The sequence below is a fragment of the Lutra lutra genome, chromosome 1, assembly GCF_902655055.1.
Source record: "Lutra lutra chromosome 1, mLutLut1.2, whole genome shotgun sequence".
In the NCBI taxonomy this organism is placed as follows: Eukaryota; Metazoa; Chordata; class Mammalia; order Carnivora; family Mustelidae; genus Lutra; species Lutra lutra.
This window is the reverse complement of record NC_062278.1, coordinates 123272931-123299006: the sequence shown is the minus strand read 5'-3', so window position 1 is coordinate 123299006 and position 26076 is coordinate 123272931. Positions and strand designations below refer to the sequence as shown.

General features: G+C 37.2%; 1 protein-coding gene and 1 pseudogene across 1 annotated transcript in view; both read right to left on the bottom strand.

Moving 5' to 3' along the window:
- The window catches only part of HSPBAP1 (HSPB1 associated protein 1), a 65193-nt gene that overhangs the window by 29058 nt on the left and 10059 nt on the right, over positions 1 to 26076 (bottom strand). Inside the window, exons 2-3 of the mRNA XM_047735280.1 lie at positions 21996 to 22181; positions 11426 to 11607 (exon numbers count right to left, since the gene is read on the bottom strand). Coding sequence (XP_047591236.1) covers positions 11426 to 11607; positions 21996 to 22181 — 368 coding nt within the window. The remainder of the gene's footprint in view (positions 1 to 11425; positions 11608 to 21995; positions 22182 to 26076) is intronic.
- LOC125089914 (uncharacterized) lies at positions 12405 to 12502 on the bottom strand (annotated as a pseudogene).

Here is a 26076-nt window from a genome sequence, read left to right as displayed (position 1 = left end):
TGTAGCTCTCCCCTACTTGCTAGATGGGATGCTGTCTTGATTTCTTCAACAAAGCCAATGCGGGGGGGGGGGAGGGGTGGCGCCTGGGTGGCTCAGTGGGTTAAGCCTCTGCCTTCAGCTCAGGTCATGATCTCAGGGTCCTGGGATCGAGCCCCACATCGGGCTCTCTGCTCAGCGGGGGGCCTGCTTCTCCCTCTCTCTCTCTGCCTGCCTCTCTGCCTACTTGTGATCTCTCTCTCTGTCAAATAAAAAGAAAAAGCAAAGCCAATGGGCTCTTCGAATCTACTTGGTTGAATTTTTTAAACAACTGCTCACTATAAAATATCTGCTTTCATGTAACTCACAGAAGGTTGTAGATTTGCTTTCTACAGACAAGTTTATTTTCTCTTCTGCCAAAAATTGCTGTCTTTAAATTATCTGAAAAACTGTCATGCCTCTTCTTTTTTTTTAATACCTAAACTCAGTAGCATTAACTTTCCCCTCCAGTTGTTATCTTCTCAACTACCTTTGTCAACAGCACTCTTAAGCCTGACTCCCCAACCCCAGACACAGCCTACATGAAACCCTGTCTATGGGCAGCACTGCATGACCTGGACATTATACCATTCATGTACTGTCAGACAGTTTCAGCAACGGAATTATGCCATAGCTCATCTTGGCTTGCCTGCCTTTTTCTTATGAACGGTGGCCTAGCTATACTAGCCATATCTCTTCAGCCTTGACTTACTAACAGATTGTAGGAAAAAGCCATGGGATTCTACATTTATCCCTCTTAAACTAAATCTTATTTCATTTCTGCCTGGCATTTTACAATGTTTAAATCAACTTGTCTACAAGACTCCGAGGCCTTATCCCAAGTCCTAACTTCTCTCCTATTTAAGACCAGACCCACCATTTCAATTGCTAACAGGTTATCACCACCTGGTTACTGAATTTTTATAGCAGGCCAGACCTCAGTACTAACATTTCATGTGTATTATCTCTTTTAATCCTTATGAGATTGAAGGTCGATACACCCATTTAACTCATTTTTCTACGTGGAACCCAAGGGATGTAATTGTCCTTTTGACAGTACTGTTAAAAAAAAAACAAAACAACAAACAAACCATGCATACATTCTTGTCTGTCATAACAAGTGGGAGGAGGGTGCTACTGGTATTCAGTGGACAGAGGTCAAGGAGGCAGCTCAACACAACAAAGAAGGGTTCTGTATCTTGCACAATTTTCATACTGCTGAAAAATTTGATTTTAATTCCCTGAAAGTAGGACTCCAACTCCACTTCACATATCATCAAAAGATCTTTGGCATGGTTTTCATATATACTGAGTTTTCCTGACACAAAAATACTCAGTAAGTCAAGAAAGGACTATGCTTTGTGTTCTGTGCAGCTTTACTGGGAGTTGCTCACCATTTTGAAAACCAGACCACCAACAGCACTGCAACGCATAGCTTTTGGGCCAGCAATATATCCACTGAGATCAATCTGCGCCTATATTGTCTCATAGTAGTGACTTTACAAGTATAGATACAAATATACTTATTTAGCCTCATTTAAAAATGTTAAGTATACAATTTTGGAAATATTCTGTGGGACTTCATCTTAATTCTTCAAAATTGAACCTTTCCTTGTAGGTCACAAGTAGGTACAAGCATCTGATTAGTTCATTATGACTCCTAGTATAGTTAGGCTTGAATAAATACACATTAAATCATATATTTCTGCTTAAATTCTCCTGTATTTTATAGCAGGGGCATTACAATTGTTTTAAAAAATTATGTATGAAGGTAAGTGTGAAAAGTTGCAAATGACATTCCGGAACAGTGAAGGGGATGCAGGCTCTGGTAGGAGACCCCTGCCCCACCATCTCTACGGCTCTCCTGGTATAGACCACACACCTCCCTGCCTTTGCTTCTGCTGTTCCCTCTGCCAGCAGCTCTCCCACACCCCAGTTCACATTTCTCTTTGAAGACCCAATGTAAATGCCACTTCTTTAAATGCTTCCACTCCCCCTCATGCAACCACATCATTCTCTCTTGGTCTCTTCCTTCCAAAGAACTTTGACTCTTTTTGCCTCTGACCCAGTCTCCTCACTACAGCAAGAGCAATATTTTAAAAATGTTAAGACCTGTCACTCCCTTGCTTTACATTTAGAATTAGGTCCAAATGCCCTCAGTCATGGGCCTGTATGACGAGGCCCCTCTTACCTTTCTGATGCCTTCTAACCCTCTGCATATCTCATTGGCCAGGCTTCAGTCACAATGGCCTTTTTTTTTTTTTTGCCCCCAAAAGGGTAAATTTTCCCTTCTTCAAGGGCTTTGCATATGCTATTCACTCTGCTTAGAAAGCTCCTGACCCTCCCTTCACAGGCTAGCTTCTCATTTTTTAGGAATCAGCTTAAATTTATCATCTCCTTGGAGAAAGCGTCCCAATATACCCTATGTAAAGGAAGTCCCTCTCCTGTTGTTCTTAATTTGGGCCCATTTTTGTTTACTTCGTAACACTTAGGACAATTGGCCATTACTGGTTAGAGTCACTGGTCTGTCTTCTCCACTAGAAAACTAGCTCCCTGAGGAAACGGGACCAGGGCTCTCTGCGACTATCTAGCCTAGCACAGTACCTGAAAAACAGGCATTTGTAGAATGAATAACCACTCATATTTTACAGTCTTTTTCTGTCTTTTCATCACTTAACATACCTCACTAGTTTCAGCAACTGGCAGAGTCCAACATAGCAGAGCTTAAATCTAGTTTCTGCATTTATCTATCCTTACCTTTGGTAGTTTAATGTTTTTTACTGGCTGGCACACTTATTACTCTGTTTTGCTCTGGATTTTTTTTTCCCCCTTGGGTGAATATAAATCTGGTAGGTATGGTCCTGGGATTCCTTCAACATTCCAGGCCAGTGCAACAAGTCTAAACAATTCTAACACAAAGCAAATGACAAAAGTCCTTTGGGGCAGCCTCACCTAGAACTTAGCAAGCTCCTTCACAGTCTGCAATATCAGAAAAGGAGCATCGCAGACCAGTGTGTGTCAGCGTTGGCCCTGGTTTCTGGAGTAAATGGAATATGGTATCCATTCAAAAGGATGGCATATGGCTTTGGAGGTGAGGAGGAGAAACCAAATAAATAAATAAAAATAAATTTTAATGAAACCTGTCTTTCCCCAATAATCCCATTCTGTAAGAGACTTTTTCCCAGGTTTGTAGTTGGCTAGTCCTAAACCCCGTATCACAGAAATGCATCACTGAAGACATACTCTTAAAGACATTTTGGGGTGGGAGTAGGGAGAGTTCTATGAACTGCTTTGAGTAGATTATAAATTTAGTAGGCTTCCCCAGGCTGGCCTAGAGAGCTAACCGCCGAGATTAGCATCATTTCTCCAGGGAAAAAGAGAAAAAAAAATGTTCTCAGTCCAAATAATTGATATACAAGTAAAATGCATAGATCATAAGCAATGAAAATGACAAAAGACAATAAAACAAAGAGTCAAAAGGTCTAGATCATCAACTCTTTAATTAAAGAGGAAGATTAGATTTACTACAGAATTGCTAATATAGGCCTGTTATAATTTGGTAGTTTGTTAGATACTCTAGTGGGGAGGGTCAGTTCTAGAAGAAAATCATATCACATTTTACCCCGGCACTTAAAGAAGTTAACCAGGAATCCAGTCTTGCTTTTTTATCCTTCTCCAACCCCAGGTAATCAGCCCTGATTCCCAGCTGCTTCTCAGAATCTATCTAGGAAGTTATTGGCAGTTAAAAGATGCCTTAAGAGAAACAGGTGGAAATAACACATTATAGTGTTTCAGGATAAGAATAAATGTAGCACAGCTTCTGTAGAGAATGAGCATTATAAGCAAAATTTATCATTCACTCATAGTTGAAAACTGGCTGACCGACAAAAATGAACTTTGTTTATAACACAAAAGTAGGGCAGGTATTTTATTCTCCTCTTTCCTTCAGGTGGCCCTGCCTTGTGATGTAAATATAACAGCGATGGGGATCAGTTTTGAAAATTGTTTAATTAAAAATGTCCCCAACACTTTAAATAGGAGGCTTTAAAGCTCTGGTTGAATTTTTAAAAAAATTCAAAATGTATACACTTCAATATTCTAGATGATGCATAATATTCTAAAACTATTAATATGTTTAAGTGATAAAATAATGTTAGGAACAATACTGAATTCTTTTTTTTTTTAAGATTTTTTTATTTTTTATTTATTTATTTTTTATTTATTTGACAGACAGATCATGAGTAGGCAGAGAGGCAGGCAGAGAGAGAGAGGAGGAGGAGGCAGGCTCCCTGCTGTGAGCAGAGAGCCCGATGTGGGGCTCGATCCCAGGACCCTGAGATCATGACCTGAGCTGAAGGCAGAGGCTTTAACCACTGAGCCACCCAGGTGCCCCACAATACTGAATTCTAATAGCACATTTTATACCGTTCTATCCTAAGGTTTGATTTCTGCATTCTATTTCAAAGTCCCATGGGAGGCCAGTCTTATTTTATTTAGGTTAGTGTCTCCAGGGCCTCACACAATGAGTACAACAAATGCTCAAAAATTGCTGAGTTACTGGGGTGCCTGGGTAGCTCAGTCGTTAAGCATCTGCCTTCAGCTCAGGTCATGATCCCAGGGTCCTGGGATCGAGTCCCACATGGAGCCCCACATGGAGCCCCACACTGAGCTCTGCACCCTGCTCCCTGCTCAGTAGGAAGCCTGCTTCTCCCTCTCCCACTCCCCTAGCTTGTGTTCCCTCTCTCGCTGGGTCCCACTCTGTCAAATAAATAAAGTCTTTGTTAAAAAAAATTTGCTGAGTTACTGATCTAGGTAACTAGATCTATTTTTATGCTGAACTTGAGTAACTCCTAAATCCGTTTCAATTAACAAGTTAAATAATTATTCCAGGATCAAACACCATCTTGAAAATGTTGTACAAGTAACCAAGTCTGCCATAATTTTAGCTTTAATCAAAGAACTGAAGAAAACTAGTAAATGCTTATAACATGGAATAGCGGCTTTTTTTTTTTTTTTTTTTTTTTTAGCTTACCATGTAAACACTGCCAAAAAATAATCTATTCTTAAACCGTTTCATTCTACAAGAAGGTATGTTTTGAGTTAGGGTACTCTCAGAGCCCAGATTCGGTATGAGCTAGTTAGTGCAAGCTCTAGGCTCTGAGAACACTCCAACTCAAAACTATTTTTTCTTTTACCTATAAATGCTGTTTGGGTGATTCATAGTCATGGTTAATTTGATTCTATTTGTCACATAAAAAGTTGTCTCATTCTATTAATTCTCCATGCCTAGATCAAAAAATACAGAAAAACTGATTATACACAATTCCATAATGAGTCTTTTTGCCTTTAAAAAGGCACGATAAAAAAAAAAGGCACGATATTGGTTAAAACAACAAAAATGAAACTTTAAAACAGTATAATTAATTATAATTACAATAAAACTTTTAAAGGATAAATACTTCAGTTTAAGTTTTAAACAGACCCTTAAATGTACATTATAAATTACCAAGTACTTAGGCTCTTTCTTCCTTAGGAAACAACCTTAGGTAACATAAACAGAAAAGAGGTAGTTAGCTTTCTACACACAGATAGGCTTGGATAAACACCCAAATTCTTATACTCCAATTTGCCTCATCAGAAAGCATCACTGACCATCAAACCCTTTTAATCACTACTAAACCACCTGGCTCAATTTCAAGATACTCTCATAACTATGTTATAAAGTCCAAGACAGGTCAGAACTAATCTTCCAAGTATTGCATTTTGCACAATTCTGTGTCCTGGTGACTTAACATGGCTCCTGACTCACAGAAGCCAATCTGAATCACAACACTAAATGGAACCTATCTGGGAAACATTCTCAGGGCAAAATCCTTTTTGATATAGGTTGATTCTAATAGCTTCAATTATGATAATTCCTATTGCTAATTACAAAAGGTAAGACCTATTATTCTTATCTAATGAGTGAAAGAAATTTTATGTGGTATTGTCAAAAATACCCTACCTTTCTTGGGAAGTAGAGAACAAAATGTTCCAAATTAAGTTTTATTTACATTTGTCAATGATGTGATAGACAACTAAAAAATAATGGGACTAATTTCATTTGCCAAACATGAAAGCCAGTTAACTGTCAAAATCACAATTGTTGGCCCCCTCTAAGGCTATAGGATATTTTTCAATCATATCAGTATATTTACCAGTGTATTTACCAGTATATATAAATCTTATATATTTATTAGTAGATAATTTTAATTTGTGGAAGAAAAGGGTTAATAGATGGAAATTTTAGAGTTTATAAGTAAAAAACTTATAAAACTAGTAGAAACCTGAAGAGAGCTAAGAAATTCTTATCAAGATTGACAAATGCTATGATTAAGTAAAAGCCACAGAAAATTTGACAAAGGTGAAACTAGGGGTATAAATTAAAGCATTCCTTGAAAGATGCTAAGAACCAAAGAACTATCAAAACAAGAAATGGTAAGAGAGGACAAAAATTCTCTTCTGTAACCATTCAAGTACCTATTATGTATTCAGCACCATGTTAGCAGTTTAGGGGAATAAAAAGTTATAAAACATAGTCCCTGTTTCCAAGGAGCTAATATTGTTAGAGAAACAAGACACATACATTCTATGCCATGCATCATTTAAATAACAATTCAAATAAAACATACAGGCATGAAGGCAAGGGATGGATAGCCATGGGTACGGTGGTTGAGAAGGCTTCATAGCCAAGACTGAATCTGAGCCAGACCCTAAGAAGCAGAATTTTAAGAGACAGACGTTGAGAAGAGCATGAGCAAAGGTCAGAAGATGAGACAGGACAAAGTGGTCCAGCCCTCAGTAAGGAGACAACAGGGACATACACCTAGGGGACAGGTCACATCAGTCATATTGGGGAGAGTTTTAAATGCTATTCTTACACAATTTTAAGTCATGAAATTTTAGTGAACATGATTAATATATTTCAAAATTTAATTTGTAGCACGACTTAGCATGTATCTTCATGAGAAACTGTTTTAGAATTGATTGAAGGAGGAGTCAGAACTGGAGAAATAGACAGTAATATCAGAAGTGATGTTGTAAACCAGAAGTTCTCAAGGTGGTCCGTGGACCCCCCTGGGAGTCAATGAGACCCTTTCAAAGGATCTTCGAGGTTGAAATTATGTTCATAATACTATTAAGATGATATTTGCCTATTTCACTGTGTTGACATTTGCATTGATGGCACAAAAAACAATGGTGAATGAAACCGCTGGTGTCAAGATGCTGGAACCAAAATGTACCAGGCAGCACTGTATTCTTTTGTTTTTAAAACAGCTTTATTGAGGTATAACTGATATATAATAAACAGCATATATTTAAAGTGTACAATTTTGGTGAATTTTTTACATATATGGACATGGGAGAAACTATCACTATAATCAAGATTGCAACATTTTGATCATGTCCAAGTTTCCCTGTGATCCTTAGTAACCCCTCTCCCCTTGATATCTTTTGGTCACTATACATTTATTTGCAAGTCTACAATTTTATATAAATGGAATCATATAGTAAGTATTCTTTTTTCATGCTAACACTAACCAAAGGCAACCTAAACAAAGTAGACTTCAGAACAAGGAAAAACCCAGGAGAAAGAGGATCATTTCATCATGATATAAGATTGATGATTAAGAGGACATAATAATCCTAAATGTATATGAACCTAATAACACTTTCAAAATACATGATACAAAAACTGACCAACCTAAGCTGAAAAAGAAACATATATACAATTATAATTGGGAAATTTTCATACCTTTCTCTATACGATGGGCAGAACAAGCATACAGAAAATTAGTAGGAATGCAAGAGACTTAAACCATTGACTTTAGTGACATTTATAAAACACAACAACAGCAGCATATGTATTACTTTCAAGTACACCTGGAACATTCATCAAGAATGACTATATTCTGTACAGTAAACAATAAATTTCAAAGGACTGGAATCATATAAAATATGTTCTTTGACCACAGTGGATTTAATTTAACAGAAACCAACAACAGAAGATAGCTGGAAAATCCCCAAATATTTGGAAACTAAACATTATACTTCTAAATAATCCATAAGTCAAACAACACATCACAAGGGAAATTAGAAAATATTTGAACAGAATGAACATGATTTTGGATATTGGTATCAAGAAACACAAGAGCTTGAAAGCTTCTTAATACTTAAAATGCTTCCCTAATGAGAATGGTGACATTAACAAATGTCACTTTTTTTTAAGTGAAGTATATGGAAATGTGTCAACATTTGGAAGATCTATATAACTCAGCAAACCAGTATTTTCCAAATAGCCAATGAGAGGCATTACAAAAGAGCCATTCTATGCAAGATGGACCAATGGATTTTATTGTAAAAGTACAAAGAGTTCATTGATTATGCATTCAGATTCTGTATTGCAACAAATAAACCTTTAAGAAACTACCTCTTGTCAAGTTTGGTGGAGTATTTCTTTTTAAAAGATTTTATTTATTTGAAAGAGAGAGAATGAGAGAGCAAGAACATGAGCGGGGGAGGGGCAGAGGGAGAAGCAGACTCCCTAATGCAGGACTTGATCACTGGACTCCAAGATCATGACTTGAGCCAAAGGCAGTTGCTTAACCAACTAAGCCACTTAGGCATCCCAAGTTTGGTGGAGTATTAAAAAAAATTCACAATTATCTTAAAAAGTTTCTAAAATAGTCCTATTTTTTTCAGCTGCATATGTGTATGAGGCAACATATTCCTCATATACTTCAAACAAACCAACAAATTTTAACAGACTATACAAGGAAGCAGATAGAATATAGCTGTCTTCTATGAAGCCAGACATTAACAAGTCTTGCAAAAATGTAAAAACAATGCCAGTCCTCTCAAAACAAATTTTTAAAAAATTTGAATATAGTTATTTTCATAAAAATGTTATGTTCACATATAATGATTTTATTGAGCCTGGTGGTGGGTATTGTGGAGGGCACGTATTGTATGGAGCACTGGGTGTGGTGTATAAATAGTGAATTTTGGAACACTGGAAAGAAATAAAACAAAATGAAATGAGAAACAAAAACAAAACAGAACAAAACAAAAATAAATGAATTAATAAAAATTCATCTGTTTTAATGTTTAACTACCCACCATTTTATACCAGATGGAAGAAAGCTTAAAACAGGAAAGTAATAAGACTAGGTGAATGAATGAATTATGGTGGTGAAAGGAAAACGTCTTAGGTACCTGTGATGTAAGACTTGGTGCTCAGAAATCTCTGAGATAAAAAATGATATAATCGTAATAAATTTTGTTATTCATAGAAGATTTCCCTGTTCTAATCCAGTGGATTAATCACCATAATGTGAGCTGACAGAAAACTCATTCAAATGAAAACACCAGGTTGTATAAGGGCTCAATTAGAATTCCGGCACACTACCAAAAGGCACTTACTGGACAGGACACATACCTGCCCCATGCTGTCATGCCTAGGCTGAGATGAAGTGACTCAGAGTCAGGGAGTCAGATGGGAGATTCAACCAAGGCAGAGCGAGCCCAGACTCAGCTGACATGGAAGTCCTTACCCCCAGCTGCGGGGTCCCTAAAGAACTGGATGTCTTCAGACCCTGTGTATGCATACAGTGAGGCAGTTAAAGCTCAGAGGACAGACTGCTTGGGTCACTCTTTTCTTAGCTGCAGAATTTCAGAAAAGGTTTACTTCTTTGTGCCTCTTTTCTCTTACAACAGGGATAATTATTATATCATATGGTTACTTGATGATTATAAATGTAAAGCACTTAGAAAAATACCAAGGATAAGAAGTACTTAATAAATATGACTATTACACAATGTTTTACCTGAAACATGGAATACAAAAGTACTAGTCTAATCTACAGGATAGGTGAGAGTACAAGAAATATAATAAAAGACTCTAAAAGTTAACTATGATATCTACAAGTTCCAGAGTTAAGGACTCATAAAGTGGTCACAGATAATGTTATAAGAAAAAAATTATCTCAAAAGTATCATTTAAAAATGAGTAAATAGGTTTGGTATAGACTTTGGATTCAGAAAGCATCTACAGAATGTTTTCAAAACTGATGCATTCTTTCATAGTTACAAGAAGAATATATATTCAACTAACAATTCTGAGACAAGTGATACATTTTTCCTTTTTTTTTAATAAAAAGCAAAATTTAAGCATTTAAAAAAATTTTAAAGCTACAAATTATTGATCATTGTATTATAATAACTACGTAAACCTCAGCATCTACACCTTGACTTTTTCTGTGAAAACAGAAAAACACAGGCTGAATGGAAAAGGAAATGGGTGATGTGGATTAAGGAGTGCTGGGCAGTGGGCGATCTATGAGATGCTGAATCACTATGTTGTACACCTGTAACATTACAATGCATGTTAACAAACTGGAATTTAAATAAAAACTTAAAAACAATTTTTTTGGACTGGCAGTCTATGTGAGAGGGAAGTCCAGCGAGGGGGTGATGGTGACAAGCAGGAGCAGAGCAGTCCAGGGGGCTCGGTTCTGGCAGCACAACAGCCTGCAGTGATGGCGGAATACTTCTCTGGAGAAAGGATCAGGGGCAGGATAAAGGTCTCTGGAGCCCTAACCTGATTGTGGGTAAGGCAGAGTCATCCAAACAGCTTCCTGGAACTACTCCCATTCCTGCCTCATGCCTAAGACACACACAGAAACCAGAACAGGGAGTTTGCGAAATCATCCCACAAAATAAGCTGGCAGTTTGGGGTAGAAAACATTTAAAAGAGGATATGGTGGTGTGCAAACTCTGCTGTCAGTTGTGTCAACACATGGCAAAGAGTTTCCACATTCCTACTTCTGCAAGCACTCCCATACTTCTGCAGGACTTCCGCAATCAAACACCAGGAGCTCAGCACTCTCTGCCTCGGGCCATTAACCTGTACTAACCCCTCAGAGCAGGAAGGGATGGCAGCAGCAGCCTGGAATGCTTCCAGGATTTCACCAATGCTTCTTCAAGTAATAATCAGTGCTGTACTTCCATCTGCCTCACTAACAGAATAAAAACATATATGTAGGTCAGGAGGAAATAAAGTTCTATACACAATCTACGCTTCCATATTCATATACTCCAAGCTGGGCACTGTTTAAAGGTGAACGAGGGAGTGTGTAGGAAGTTTGGTGAGTAGGAAAACAGATGACAAAGCTGCTCATCCATGTGAGCCAAACATTACACTTCACCTGGGCAAATCTTTTAGCTTGAATGGATAAAATACTTAAGACTCACAGTGATTACTTTTGAGAGAAGACGACAGTGAAAGAATAAGGTACCAGAGAAGTTCTAATTTGTGATCTTTTCTCAAGAATAAATTATTACCATGATTAAAAGGAATGCATTGACTTACCTGGAAAATATCTGCCTTGTCATCAAATAGGCTGACAAAATATTTATAGTCGGCATAAGCCCAGAATTTGGAATGATCATAATCTCTAAATGGTCCAGACATAGTAGGCTGGCCACAGTTCCAGGTCAGGAACTCTTCAAGTGTAGCTTCCACATAATTACATGTCGTTTCAAACTGCGGAACTGCAATGGAGAAGAACCCAATTTTAAATGTACACTGAACACAATTTCCAAATACTATTGTTTTTTTTAAATGAAGATAATTTCAACCAAAAAGATGTTCACTATCATTTAACATAAATTAAAAATTAATTTTGTGCTTGCTATATAATTAGAACCATCTACAACACCCACAATACAAAATGATTTAACATAAAGGTAAAAAACAAGGTTTTAACTTGACAATTAAACAGTACCCTTAGTATAGCCTGATTCAGTAATCCAGCAGTATATTTAACTTTTTTAAAAGATTTTATTGATTCATTTGACAGAGAGAGACAGAGAGAACAAGTATGGAGAGGGACAGAGGGAGAGGGGGAAGCAGACTCTCCGCTGAACAGAGCAAGACATGGGACTCCATCCCAGGACCTTGAGATCATGACCTGAGCTGAAGGCAGATGCTTAATTGTTTGAGTGACCCAGGTACCCCAGTGGCATACTTTAGATTATTAATATTCCAAGACATTTTCAGAGGTCTGTGAGATCTAAACTGTTTTCACAATCATACTCCCATGTTTTTCATTCTCATTCTCTTATGAGTGTACAGTGGAGTTTACCAGAAGCTACATGACATTAGTTGATGTCACTGCTGTGACTACTAGTAGAATACGTATTTATGTACTTGTATTTGAATGATGTCTCAGTTTTAATTTACAATATGGTAAGCATCGCTAGATAGACTCCACACTGACAAAAGCTCATTGGGAAACTCAGTAATTTTTTTTAAAGGTATAGCATTTATTGCGTTTACAAATACTACAGAAAATATGGAATGCTGCATGAAGTTGTATGTCATCCCTGTGCAGGGGCCATGCTAGTCTTCTCTGTACTGGGAACTCAATAATTTTTAAGTGCAAAAGGATCCTGAGACCAAAATTTTGAGAGCTACTTCTTCAGATTAAGAAGGAAAAAAAGCAAAGACTTCTTCTGAAAATTTTCTGACTTTATATTGCACACATACCATAAAAGCTCCTCAGAATCATTAAGTGTCCAATGGCAACTTAAAGTCTGTTCATTTTTTTTAAAGATTTTACTTACTTATTTATTTGACAGAGAGAGAGAGACAGCGAGAGAGGGAACACAAGCAAGGGGAGTGGGAGAGGGAGAAGCATGCTTCCTGCTAAGCAAGGACCACGATGCAGGGCTCAATCCCAGGGTCCAGGGACCACGACCTGAGCCGAAGGCAGACACATAATGACTGAGCCACCCAGGCGCCCCTAAAGTCTGTTCATTTATTCATTAACTCATTTATTTCAGAATTGTTTATAAAGTACTTAACTGATAACTAGCACTGTGCTCAGGCTTGTAGGAACATAAAAGAAAGATGTAAGAATCTTGGGTCGAGAATATATTTAGACAAAGATAAAGCTTTAGCTAGAATAATAGGAAATTTGAGACATTACTTAGTTAAATGCAAAATTTTGTGCCACAGACACATAGGAAAGGCAAAGACCCAGAGAAGAGGATTGATCAGGAAAGCTTAGAGAGAAGATTACTATCTATCCAGAATGGTTCGTTACTATGGATATGACTCATTTATATAAGAATTATTCTTCCAAATAGTGATAAAATGAAATTTTTTTGGTAAAAAGCAGAATATTTTCAATGCACACTCACTGGGAGGTTAATATTCAAGAAATCTGATTATGATCAGCATGAAATCCTTTTAGGAAATATAGATGTTCTGCATGTAAATCAGTTAGCACAATACCTGATACACAGCAGATGCTCAATAACAATTAGGCACTAATTCTAATCCTTACATTAACTTTAAAAGTTAGTTGAGTTAGTAGTAAGAGGAGAAAGGTATTCAAACTCATCTTTCAACAGCTTTTATCTTTTCCCTCCATTTCTGCCTGAACTGCCTAGGATTATCTTGACCATCTTTCCCCCCCTCCTCTCTTTTTCCTGTAACTCAGAATGGCAGAGAAGTAACAGAGGGGAGGGTGTATGTCAGAGAGTCATCTTAACTCATCTACTTCATCAACTTGTCATCTGACTTTGAGAAGCAGGAAGATTTTACAGGAGTACTTTTATCTAAAAGATAAAAATCTATAATATTTAAAAACTATTTAAATTTGACAATTTTTGAGAAGCACTCAGAACAGTGCCTACCACTCAGTAACCCATCTCTCTCTCTCTCTCTCTATATATATATATATTGATATTGATAATATTAAGAATATATATATTTATATATTATCAAGATCATCGTTAAGAATTTACCCCACTAACAGGGGCGCCTGGGTGGTTCAGTTCATTCAATGTCTGCCTTCGGCTCAGGTCATGATCCTGGGACCCTAGGATTGAGCCCTGCGTTGGGCTCCCTGCTCAGCGAGCAGCCTGCTTCTCCCTCTGCCTTTGCCTCTCCCCTCCACTTGGACCCTCTCTCAAATAAATAAAATCTTAGGGAAAAAAAAAATTTACCCCAACAATATAGGAATACACAGTTTTGTTTTGTTTTGTTTTGTTTTAACAAACAAAAACCCATGTGGCAAGAAAGCTGCATGGTTCTGGGAAACAGGAGTCATTTTATAGTCATTTCAGTAAGCTCCAATGGAAGCCTGAAGTCATTACACTGTCTAAAGAGTTTTCACTTCATAAAATTCAATCCAACTGATCAAACTGAATACTAAAGCCATTACTTGAGACATTTGTCCCTGGGGGGTACAGTAGTAGGCCAGTTTTCACAGGCATGTCTGCATTGCAGCCTTATCAGGAGACTTTGTATTCTGTCACAGCAAGTTCTGTACTTTAAAAAATGAAAATCTAAAAGGGCAAAAATTACATGTGAGAACTTTAACTGTCAGGAGAAAATTACAATGAATGGAAATGACAGACTTCTTTACATTTACATAGTGATTTCAAATATAATCTTGAATTTTTCCTTCCTGGAAGTAGCAGCACTAAAGGTACTGTTTTCATTCTGTTATCATGACAATTTCTTTCTGGGTAGTACAGTTGTTCTTAGTTTATTTCTTGCAATACAATTATTCCTTTCTAACTTTATTATTATTGTTCTTTCATTTAACATTGAAGTAGCCTAGGCAGCTACAATTTTCATCCCACTTACTGTCAAAGTGTTAGGTAAGAAGAAGCTCAACCGAGCTCAGGATTTGGAAGTTGTGTATAAGTTGAGTTTGCTTCTAACTCTCAAAAAAGGGAGTCCTAAAGTGGGTTTTCCAGAGTAGGGAAACAAATATTTCTCCATTTTGTTAGACTTAATCATTTTATTTTATTTTAATTTTTTAAAGATTTTGTTTATTTGACAGAGAGAGAGCACAAACAGGGGGAGCAGCAGGCAGGGGGAGAAGCAGGCTCTCTGCTGAGCAGGGAGCCCGATGTGGGACTCTATCCCAGGACCTGGGGAACATGACCTGAACCATAGGCAGCCCCTAAATCAACTGAGCCACTCAGGTAACCCTAGACTTCATCATTTTACAAGCAAGAAACACTGCATGGAAGGCAGGTGTGCTTTTGACAATCCCTGCACCCCCATCTACAAATGCTTTGGGTTATGTCTACCGATATTTTTCCCAAATTACTGCTATGTCACTGGGCCCATATGATCCAAATGAATTTGATCCAGAATCATCTCAAAGAGGTGTGAGATGTTGTTATCTGCTTCCAAAAATAAACTAAGAGATACATATAATTCAAACAGTATAATTACTAATACTATTATCTCAAGCATTCTAGAAAAACTCAAGCCAAGATACAAAACAAAAATAAGAAATACATTCAATAGGAAGGAAACAAGGTTATCACTAATTGTTAAGATCAGATGCCTGTCTTCCTAGAAAACCCAAAAGAATAAACTAAAAAATTACATACACTAATAAATAGTGGGATAAAAAATAAACATACAAAAAATGGCTTTTAAAAATCTAGTCATCACAACGAGTTAGAAAAATATAATAGGTAAAAATATTTTTACTATTAGGTGATGGGGTGCGGACCTATTCTTATTGATTTTGAGGGGGGTTCTCTGCACCTCCTGGATTTTGATGTTTGTTCCCTTTGCCATATTAGGGAAATTCTCTCCAATAATTCTCTCCAATATACCTTCTGCTCCCCTCTCTCTTTCTTCTTCTTCTGGAATCCCAATTATTCTAATGTTGTTTCATCTTATGGTGTCACTTATCTCTCGAATTCTCCCCTCGTGGTCCAGTACCTGTTTGTCCCTCTTTTGCTCAGCTTCTTTATTCTCTGTCATTTGGTCTTCTATATCGCTAATTCTTTCTTCTGCCTCATTTATCCTAGCAGTGAGAGCCTCCATTTTTTATTGCACCTCATTAATAGCTTTTTTGATTTCAACTTGGTTAGATTTTAGTTCTTTTATTTCTCCAGAAAGGGCTTTTATATCTCCTGAGACGGTTTCTCTAATATCTTCCATGCCTTTTTCGAGCCCGGCTAGAACCTTGAGAATCGTCATTCTGAACTCTAGACCTGACATATTTTCCTTTATACCAGCTATAAAAAGTTTATATTTATAATTAATATTTTAAGAAATTTAAAATATGAAAACCCCAAATATTTTCATTGAGAGATGAAATGGACTTTCTAGGTGATAATGACATGTTCTAGCATAGGCAGATAACAGTATTATCACAAGGTAGATTATTTCTGAATTAACTTACAGCACTTATTGAATTTTCACTTAAGATCCCAACAGGATTTGTTTAATATGAGTACATTATTTAACTCTAAAATTCATTTAGAGGAATAAAATTCAGTAACATTCAAGAAAATACTGAGAAAGAAGGGTAATTAGGGAGGATGAGTTGTTCTTTCAAATATTAAAATACGTATCAGTTGCTAAAATAGTATTTAAATAATGTTTTACTGGCTTCCAAACTGATAGCTCAATACATAAACCAAAAACAGATGTTGGAATCCGTAAGAATACAGTAATATAATAAAGACAATTTCAAACTCAGTAGGGGAAAAAAAAGAATTATTCAGTATATGGAACTGAAATAAAAGGTATTGTTATTTCCAACTTAACCTAAAAAAGTCAGTGAATACCATACAACAAAATAAACATGGAAAGGATAAAGAGTAAATGTAAAGGGGAAATCAAGCTATTAGGAGAAAATATTAGAATATTTGCCTATTTTTAAGATACAGAAAGAATTTCTAAGTAAACAAAATAAGAATAAAATGTTAATGAGAATGGACTATATATAAATACCAGTCCTTTTTTTTTTCCCCAAAGGATGGATCTCAGCTTGGGGAAAGGAGTGGCAAAATAGGCACCCTCACATGTTTTGACAGGGGAGTACATGTAAACCACATTTCTGCGAAGCACTTTGCCATATGCACCAAAGGCCTTTCATTCTTTTATTCCACAAATACCTGAGTGTTCATCTGGTGCTCAGCCCATGGTGAGGGCTGACCTTGACCCTCACGAAGGTGGCCTTCTTGGGGGGAGGAGAGACCTGAAAGAGTTAATTACTTACAGACTAACCACGTGATTCTAAGCGAAGTGCTCCTGGGAGATACAAGGTGCTGGGAGACAACTGAGTGGCTGCCCCTGATTTGGAAGGCAGAGGTGCTGTGTGATCAGGAAAGACTTCCAGGAAATGACATTTGAGCTAAGATCTGAAGGAAGAAGAGGAGTTAACTAGGGAAAGCTGCAGTAAGGGGACAAGGGAAAGGAGAAAAGAATGGCTGGACTCTATATGCAAAGGCCTTGAACAAAGGAGAAGCAAACTTCTGGAAATACAAAAGCTGAAAAAAAAATGCTTGTTTGGACCGAGTTCAGGGAGAGGGATTAAGCTGATGAAGCAAAGAGAGACTTCTACACCACACAAAAATTTTGGCCTTTAGCGTAAGGGTTAAGCCACCTAAGCGTTTTAAGCAGAAAAACAGGATGAGACTTGTTTTTTTAAAAAACTGTCTCTGGTTTCAATACAAAAAATGGGCCGGAAGGGGGGGCAGAGCGACCAGGGATGAGACTACCACAGCTATGTTGGTGAGAGAGAGCAGGGCAACCCTGCCTAGAGGATGGCCATGGGGCATGAGAGAAGCAGGTGGATATGCTACATACTTAGGGTTAAGTCACAGGGTCACCAGACACGACTTGGAGGGGCAATCAGATGACTCAGAGGTTTCTGGTTAAGAAGGCTCATGCATAGTGCTACTACTCGTGATAACATTCACACCCTTTGACCCAGTCATTCTTCTTCTAGGAATCTATCCCTGGGAAATAATCAGAAACCTGAACAAGATTTGTTTTCAATGATGCTCACTACAGTCTTATTTATAAATTTGAAGCTTCTAAGCAATCTAAATAATCAAAACAGGAAAAAAATTCAAATTCATTATGATACTAGCATACAACAGAGTATTAGCCATTTAAAAATCACATTTAACATGAAGAGAAACTGCTCAGAACATGTGAAGGGAATAAAAAAGCAGGCTGTGAAAATTAATATAACTTTATTTTTAAAATACAAAAAGCCTGTGTAACTAGTGTATTTTTAAAATACAAAAAAGCCTGTGTAACTGGTGGTCCTCTCTTGGTAATAGGACAAAGTGTTTTTAAATTTATTTGGATCTTCCCATTTTTTTAATGTTCTCTACAATGAGGAAGTCATACTTTTATCTCTTAATTATTGCTATTTCTAAATAATATTTGTTAAGCATTTACAATGTGCTAGGCACTATCCTACATGTTTTATGCATACAAACACACTTAATCTTGAAAACATTTCTAAGATACAGAGAAGTAAAGTAACTTGCCCAAAGTCACATGGTAAGCCAAAATATGAACCCAGGCAAGCTGATTCAGGAGTTAGTACTCTTATACCACTACCCTCTACTGCTTGTGGAAGTACTGCATTTATACTGAAAGAAATAAATTTAAAAAGAACAATTAAGACACCCACAGAATAGGAGAAAATATTTAAAAGTCCTAAGTCTGATAAGCATCTAATATCCAGAATATATACAGTCTCCTACTTACAGTGATTCAACATAACGCTTTCTCGACTTTATGATGGAGTGAAAGTGATACATATTCTGTAGGAACCATTCTTCAAATTTTGAATTTTGACCATCTCCCTGGCTAGTGATATGTACTGATACTCTCTTACGATGCTGGACTGTGGCAACAAGCAACAGCTAACTCCCAGCCAGACCATGACAAGGATAAACAACAGATACACCTACAACAATTCTGTACCCATATCATCATTCTGTTTTTCACTTTTACTACCATATTCAATAAATTACATGAGTCACCCAATACTTAATCATAAAAAAAGGCTTTGTGTTAGATGATTTTGCTCAACTGTAAGCTAGTAAGTGTTCAGAGCACATGTAAGGTAGGCTGGCCAAGCTATAATGTTTGGTAAACTAGATGCATCCTTTTATTTTAGATTTTATTTATTTATTAGAGAGAGAGAGCTTGAGCGGGGTGGGAGGGGGGCAGAGGGAGAAGGAGACTCCCTGATGAGCAGGGAGCCCAAAGTGGGGCTCCATCCCACGACTCTGTAATCATGACCTGAGCCCAAGGCAGACGCTTAACCAACTAAGCCACCCATGTGTCCAGTTAGGTGTATTAAATGCTGTTTTGGCTTGAGATATTTTCAACTTATGATGGGTTTATCGGGACATCATTAGTTGAGAAAGACCTGTAAAGATCTCTTTAAACTACACAACAATGACTCTTAGAACACTACATCAAAAACTAATGATGTACTATATGGTGACTAACATAACATAAAAAAACAACAGCAACAACAACAACAAAAAACCCAAAACACTCCACAACAGCAAGACCAAACCTGCCCTCCCCAACAAACCAAAAAACACCTCAATTAGAAAATGGGCAGGGCACCTGGGTGGCTCAGTTGGTTAAGCCTCTACCTTCAGTTCAGGTCATGATACCAGCATCCTGGGATCATATCTGGTATGGGGCTCCCTGCTCAGCGGGGAGTCTGCTTTTCTCTCTCCTCCTCCCCCTCCACTTGTGTGCTTGCACTCTCTCTGCTCTCTCTCTCTTTCTCACAAAAATAAATAAATAAAATCTTAGAAAATGGGCAAAGAAGTTGAGTAGACCTTTTTAAAAAAAAAGATACAAATGGTCAATCAACGCATGAAAAGATGCTTAACATTATTAGTCATTAGGGAAATGCATATAAAAACCATAATGAGATAACACTTCATACTCCACCAGGACGGCTGGAATAAAAAATAGGGTAAATATTGACAAAGATGTAGAGAAATTAAAACCCTCATACAGTGGGATAGGAACATAAAATGGTTCAGCTGCTTTGGAAAACATTTTGGCAGTTCCTCAAAATGTTAAACACAGAGTTACCATATGACTCAGCAATTCCCTTTCTAGGTATAGACTCAAAAGCAATGAAAACATATACCCACATAAAAACTTGTACATAAATGTTCATAGTAGCATTATTCATAATAGCTAAAAAGTGGAAACAACCCAAATGTCTATCAACGGATGCATGGATAAACAAAATGTGGTATATATGTATAACGGAATCTATTCAGCCAAAAAAAAAAAAAAAGAAATGAAATACAGACATATGCCACAACCTCGATGAACCTTAAAAACATGGTACCGGAAAGAAGCTAGACACAAAAGGCTATGTATTGAATGATTCCATTTACTTATCGATACCATTTATTTAATGAATAAATGATATATAATGATTGATATATAAATGATACCATTTACATATTGAAATGTCCCAAATAGGCAAATCTATAAAAACAGCAGAGTAGTGGTTGCCAGGGGCTGGGGTAAAGTAGAATGGGAAGTGACCTGACTGCTTAAAGAGTACTGGGCTTCTTTAGGAAGTGATAAAATGTCTGGAATTAGTGATGATGGTTGCACAACATCATGCATATGTTAAAACCACTGAACTGTATACTTTAAAATGATAAATTTAATGTTATGTGAATTGTATCTAAATTTTTTAAAAAATCAGTAAAAACAGAGCAGTTGCTCACAACTGCAGAGACCTTTCCCTTTATCTTTAATGCTTAAGTATTAGCTTGAACGTGTCAAATCACTGTGCCTCATCTACAAAATAGGCTTATAATAGTACCATTCAAAGAGGGTTTGAAGAAGAATAAGAGAATTAATATGTATAAAGCACTCAGAAGAATGCCTAACACAAAAGCTCTCAGTAACTGTTAGCAAATAGGGGTTGTGTTGTATTTGGAGTCTAACCAGGTGTGTGAAAAAAATTACAGTTCCTCTTTATCTCCAAATTGTCTAATAACCTCAGAGGATGGGAGATTTATTTGACTAAAACTGAGAAAGAAAAAGCACAAGCTAAACTTTTATGTGCCTTTTGCTCATCTAGCACTTAATTTTAAAGCACAGTAAACATTTTGGTCTGTGATTAGAATGAGATGCTAAAGAGTGCTAGGTATTAAGCCTCCTCTACCTGCCGTGAGTATAAGGAGGTTCTAGACACCAAAAACCAAGTAACTCCTGAAAAATGTACAAGAAGGTCGACATGAGAAAAAGTTTAGAGAAGCTAGTAGGGAAATGGGGTAATTTTCTAGTTCCTTCTGAGTTATTAATAGATACTCATAGCGCCACTTCACAGCAATGCTTCAAACATTATGAAATTCTAGACTACCAAACTCTAGACACCAAATTACAAAACAGAATTTAAACACATTCTAAAGTCAGACAATGGTTATAGACCCCCTCAGATCAAAAACAGCACTGTTTCTTTCTTTTAAATTAATTATATTTAGAGTTAACAGTAAGCTACATTATCTGACTACAAGGCAAAATATCAAAATGTTACAAGTCTCCAGGGAAGAAGAAGAGGCTGGCAAAATCTAACTGCTTAAGAGGGTAAGAAAGAGCTTTACACATTTTCATATTTATGCAGTACCACAGAGGTCAGGCAGCTGATAGAGGAGAGAGATAAAATTACAACCAAGAGTAAACACTATAAATATAGTGCCTCAAGCCACAAACAAAAGGACACATTCTATATGAGTCAAAAGTAGAAGGGACCATAAACTTAGTGATCATCTTTCTCAGTCCCAGGGGAACATAGATAATAACACACTCACAAATATTAAGTATCTACCACATTCAGTGAACCATGATACCTGAACAAATACAACTTATAAGGTTACCAACAACTATAGAAGGTTATCAACTATAGGCTTAGTCTGAAAAAAAATCTTAACATAGACTGTCCTTCTAAAACTTCCAATATAACTTTCTCATCTGCAAATGGCCAAAAACAGTATTAGAAACAAAGGGTTCTCTAGAGTTAAAGAAACTACTGCTAAGAACATGGGAATGCTACTGAAGACACACTATAATGACTACTTGTAGTCCTAACCTGTATCTGTTCTTTTCATTCCCATCCTAAATCGTATCTGCTTGCCAGGAAGGACTTCAGAAAGGTGTTTAACAGTCCAGTGTTGGGCTGGCCAATCGAAAGCCATGTTACAGAAGACTGCAGGTTGTTGTAAAGACATTAGAATTTCTTTTGCTTTCTCTGGCGTAAAAGGTTTGACACGTTCACCTAGGGGGAGAGAGAGAGAGAGAGAGAGAACTATAAAGTTATTTCATATAACACAAAGGAAAAATAGCCAATATCATTCCTATTACAATAAATCTTTCTATGCAATACTACCTTTTACACTTCATTTACTACTATTTACATAAATATTTGACCTCAACAACCATAATTCTTAAGTGATTTTTCTCATATTACATTTTAAATGTTGGAAAATATTTACAGTTTTCAACATCAAAAAATTCTTTTAAAAAAAGATTTCCAACTATATTTAAATATTAAAAGACACAATTTTTTGAAAATTATATTTCCTAAATAGAGGGTTATTTTTTTTTAAAGATTTTATTTATTTATTTGAGAGAGAGACAGTGAGAGAGAGCATGAGCGAGGAGAAGTTCAGAGGGAGAAGCAGACTCCCCATGGAGCTGGGAGCCTGATGCGGGACTCGATCCCAGGACTCCGGGATCATGACCTGAGCCGAAGGCAGTCGTCCAACCAACTGAGCCACCCAGGCGTCCCCTAAATAGAGGGTTATATATGAAATACTGATGGGAACTACTCTAGAACTAGAGTTGCCGGAGTCAGGAATAATTCCACTTGCCATGTCATGTGTTTACCCAAAAAGACTATTGAATTCATACATCAGTCAAAGGGGAAAAGGGGGGATTATTTTCATTTCAAGATTTTAAAAGGTAAAAGATGTACTAGGGTGGGTATCAGTGTTAATCCTTGACTTCAATTGCATTACAAACAGTATAAGGGATATGGGATATATACAAATACTGTGATTTACTGATTATTTCAATAAATTTCACAGAATCATAGACAGTAAATCCTGGATAGGATGGTAATGATAAGTACGTGCTAAATAAAAGAACAGGTAAGTTTCTCCTTAAAGACATCTTAAAATGAAAGTTTTTTGGTTAAGTCAAAAAATGCTTCATACTCTGAATCCAGATATATATGTATATCATCAGCAAATATTCATGATTGTCTAGATTTGATTCTCTAGAATAGTCAGCTAAACCCTCTAATTCATTATGTTTTATAATTACACTTAATTCAAAAAAATAAAAGCTCACAAATAATCCAAATTCTCCCATCATCCAACTTTCTTCTAAACTTTTTGATAAAAGGAAGAGGGATGCGGAGAGTGCCATCAAGGAACTTGAGTAATTTGTACTTGTCTGAATGTAACGCTTGTTTTTTTGTTTTTTTTTTTTTTTTAATTTATTTATTTGAAAGACAGAGATCACAAGTAGGCAGAGAGGCAGGCAGAGAGAGAGGTAGGGAAACAGGCTCCCTGCTGAGCAGAGACCCCCCCGATGCGGGGCTCCATCCCAGGACCCTGGGATCATGACCTGAGCAGAAGGCAGAGGCTTTAACCCACTGAGCCACCCAGGTGCCCCATAAGGCTTGTTTTTAAAGAAATGAAAATTTAAGTCAATTTAGCTCCTTTTCTCAAACAAGGGCAAACACTCAGAGTCATTCCGTAAACCCTTGATGAAAGTAAGCAAGACGTGTGAGGCCAGCCTGTCACTGTCTACACAGTCAGGGCTCCCAAGTGAGCAGACAAGGGGGGACACTCAGAGGGGAAAGGCAGTAGAAGAGCTGGGGGCTGTGTGGAAGCTATGTGGGGGCTGTGAGGGGATAGGGAGAAAGAAGGCACCCTTGGGTATCTCCAAGTAAACGAAGCCCCAAGCTCATCTTTAGGTGCTGAAGAGCCTATAAGGGAAATAGGACCAGGAACAAAATTTTCTATCTTTCCTTGAGATTCTTGCTTTCCACTTGTTTGATAAATTCACATTTGGGGTATTGACCCGTACTCGCCTATAAATAGAAGTACAAGGTTACCTGGATCATGACCCACCAAATCTTCCTAGACTTGGAGTGCCCGGATTCTGTATACATGAAAAATGGACAAGCTGAGTTTTTTATTATATATCTTTTAAATTTTGCTAGACTGTGAGAAGCTGCAATACATTCATGATAATCCTCTGTTGTTTGTGGCACATAAATTGGTACTATCCTTTGGCAAACAACTGTAAAAATGAAGCAGAAGTCTCAAACAACCACCCATTAACCTAGTAACTCATATTATAGGAATTTGCTTTTAACAAAGTAATCACCAGCTATATGCATATTCATTTATATTATATATGTATACACATACACCTAAAATATCTACTACCATAATATATCTACTACCATAATATACAAACTGAAAATATAAACAGCCTAATGTCTAAAAGTAGAAAAATATTTATTGAATATTACTAAATATTATGTAAATTTTTCCCATGGTACATTATATCCATTAGCAATAAAAATGAGGGCTATGCAGAAATGTGTGGAGATGTAGAAACTGGAATTGACTCAGAGAGCTACTGTATTAGCCCAGTAAGAAGTGTTACAGTAAGGCCCTGAACAACAAGGTGGGGGCAGTAAGGAGGACAGAGAAGGCAGAGATATAGAAATACTAAGAGAATAATATCAAAGACTATTACAACCAAAGATGTGGGATGGGAGGTATATGCAGCCATAAAGGAGACTGAGGTTTCCAGATGTTGTGACTTGTGACTTGACATTTTAAAAAAAAAGTAAGGAGAAGCAGCTCATTCTGGTGAGAAGATGAAGAGTTTGGTTTTCAACATCATCACCATAATAATACATTTCCTCATATGTTGCTTTACTATTTGCCGTGTACTTTTGTATATGTTAAAACTGCTCATCTGATCCTCTAAGAAACCTACACAACACAGGCAGAAAAGGCATTTTGTTTCCATTATCCAAAGGAAGAACAGGAAGCTCAGATATCGAAGTCCAACACACCAGTGATGAACTCCACTACTAGGTCAGGTTCCCTGATTCTAAGTGCAGTCCTCTTTCCACTGTACCATCCTGCTTCCAGAGAATTCAAACTGGGGGACTTACACAAACACTGCAAATTCAGGAGAGAGTATAATCTGAAAAGAGAAATTAGTTTCGGAAAGCTGGAGACCCAATTCATGGATAAGAAGTCCATGTGCGTTGTCAGGGAGAGAGGAATGTTTTGCTTTGTGCCTCTGTGGACAGTGGGTCATGGGATAATACCTGTAGTACAGACTGCTAATTACCAACCTTATCCCATATCCACTCTCTCCTTCTTACTAACAGAACTCTGCACAGTGGGTGTGGCTGATAATTACAATTCCTAGCCTCCTGTGCAGACAGAGTGGCCAGAGATATATCTGGAAGTTGCCCAGTCAGCCTCTTTGCCCTTAGCCTTCTCTCCTACGTTTCGTCTGGAAAACAGGCATAATGGTTAGTCACCTTGCAAGATCAAAGAAAGGCCCAGGGGATGCCTAGATGGCTCAGAGGGTAGAGCATTTAACCCATGATCTTGGAGTCATGAGTTCAAGCCCCACATTGTGCTTTAAAAAAAAAAAAAAAAAAAAAAAGGCCCAGGAAATCGCAAACCTTAGGTGAAAGAATGCAAAAATGTCCATCTTTGTGCCACTAAACCAGTAGCAGCAAAATTCTACCTCCTAAAGCCCTTCACATAGAAAATTAATTCTTATAGTCAAGACTGGTACTAGTTCTAACTGCTTTAACACCTGGCCTTCTGAGGCTATTGTTTTCAAGGACTACTATATTCTCTCTATAAAATATCTGTGACTTACACTGAATGAATCATGGCTGATCTGACCCTGCGGCACTCTTTCAGTTCTATAGTTGTAAAATATCCAAGCTTTGAAAATTTTGTTTCTAGAATTTTAAAGAGCAGAGAATAAGAGAAGCACCAGTCCTTCTGGGGTAGGGATTTATTTATTCTGCTTATTTTAATCAGAGCCAATAGAACTGGCTTTGAACATTCCCCAAAGAATTCTCATACTTGGGTAAAATATATCTTGCCACCCTT